Genomic DNA, 1,568 nt, shown 5'->3' with positions numbered 1-1,568 from the left:
CTCCATAGGAATGCATGTTAGCGGCTGGTGCCGTTGGCCGGTGCTTAACCCCTTGGTGTGCGGCCGCTACAATGCATTCCTATGGGAGCGGAGGTATTCGAACTATTCAAATTTAGCAATTCTGTTCCACACCATTGCTTCTGCCGATAGATGTTTGTGTTTGATAGAAGGTTTGTTTTGCACAAATTGGGATTTGGTTCACAAAATTGTAACTTTTTAATTTGTGCGCTGCCTTCACTACTTTCCCGAAAAGAGCGTGTGGCAAGGGCATGTAGGGAGAGGGGAAGAAATGATGCAAAAAATCTATGTAAGATGAATATTTTGCTTTTTGTTCCACAGTCATCAACATGAATGAGTGTACGAATGCCACATCTGTGCAAGAATTTTACATTGTCGTCTTCTCAATGTTTTCCATGGGACGACTTGGGCTATTTTTTGCGTTATTGATGATTTATCTGGTGGCTATTTTTGGAAATTTGACAATTATTATTCTCGTATTTTTTGTACCGAAATTACACACCCCAATGTATCTCTTCTTGTCTAACCTCGCCATTGTAGATATCACATCCATTTCTACTTGTATTCCTAAACTGCTTTCCATCACACTGACGCAAGATCACAGGATTTCTTTTCCTGGCTGTATGGTCCAGATGTTTTTCTTCCTCTTATGCGCTAATGGTGAAATTTGTATTCTCACGTCAATGGCCTATGACCGCTATGTGGCCATATGTAAGCCCTTACTATATCACACAATAATGAGACCCAATGTCTACATTGTAATGGCGGCTTCTGCATGGATAGTTGGCACGTTTAATGCTTTATCGCACACACTACTTACCGCCATACTACAATTTTGTTATTCACGTGATATCAACAATTTTTTCTGCGATCTGAATTCATTGATCGCTCTTTCCTCATCAGATGTGACAAGCAGGAAGATTTTTATGTTCTTTGAAACTATTAGTATATCTTGTATACAATTCCTGCTCACTATAATCTCCTATATCTTTATCTTCTCCGCCATATTGAAGATCCGTTCCTCGGCAGGACGTATGAAAGCTTTCTCCAGCTGCACCTCCCACCTCATCACTGTTATATTATTCTATGGACCACTTATGTTCTTGTACTTGAAACCTCAATCTGAAGACTCTAAAGACCAGGACATGTTACTGTCGATACTTTATCTGGTTGCAGTTCCGACGTTAAATCCTCTGGTCTACAGTCTGAGGAATAAGGAGGTTTGGGTGGCCATTGTAACATTTCTTAAAGAAATAGAAGGAAACCTCTATAGACTTAATATTTGGTTGATGGGACATTTTGCATCCATAAACAGAGCACATCCACTTCCTGCTCTACCAGGTTGATCATATGAGTCAGCCATGGTTATATGTGAATTTCTCAAAACATGGGACATCAAGTATTTTACTGTTGCAGGCTGGACTGGAGCTGGAAAAAAGTCAGGAGACAACTTGCTACCAGGTACTCCTCAAAAAATGTCTGTCCATTTGGCTTATCTCACCAGGGTTCATTGGATACAGTACAACATGGAATTTCAGGAGGAACAATGA

General features: G+C 40.3%; 1 protein-coding gene across 1 annotated transcript; it reads left to right on the top strand.

Annotated features, from left to right (window-relative positions):
* Positions 1 to 347: 347 nt before the first annotated feature.
* On the top strand, positions 348 to 1,364 carry LOC142204465 (olfactory receptor 5H19-like). Its single transcript, XM_075275777.1, has one exon. The coding sequence runs from the start codon at positions 348 to 350 to the stop codon at positions 1,362 to 1,364; it is 1,017 nt and encodes a 338-aa protein (XP_075131878.1).
* Positions 1,365 to 1,568: the final 204 nt, after the last annotated feature.

Source organism: Leptodactylus fuscus, chromosome 5 (genome assembly GCF_031893055.1).
Source record: "Leptodactylus fuscus isolate aLepFus1 chromosome 5, aLepFus1.hap2, whole genome shotgun sequence".
NCBI classification, from domain to species: Eukaryota; Metazoa; Chordata; class Amphibia; order Anura; family Leptodactylidae; genus Leptodactylus; species Leptodactylus fuscus.
This window is presented reverse-complemented; position numbering and strand designations above follow the sequence as displayed.

Excerpts from the sequence above, each read along its gene's own strand:
- LOC142204465 (XM_075275777.1), top strand. The coding sequence starts at position 348 with ATGAATGAGTGTACGAATGCCACATCTGTGCAAGAATTTTACATTGTC.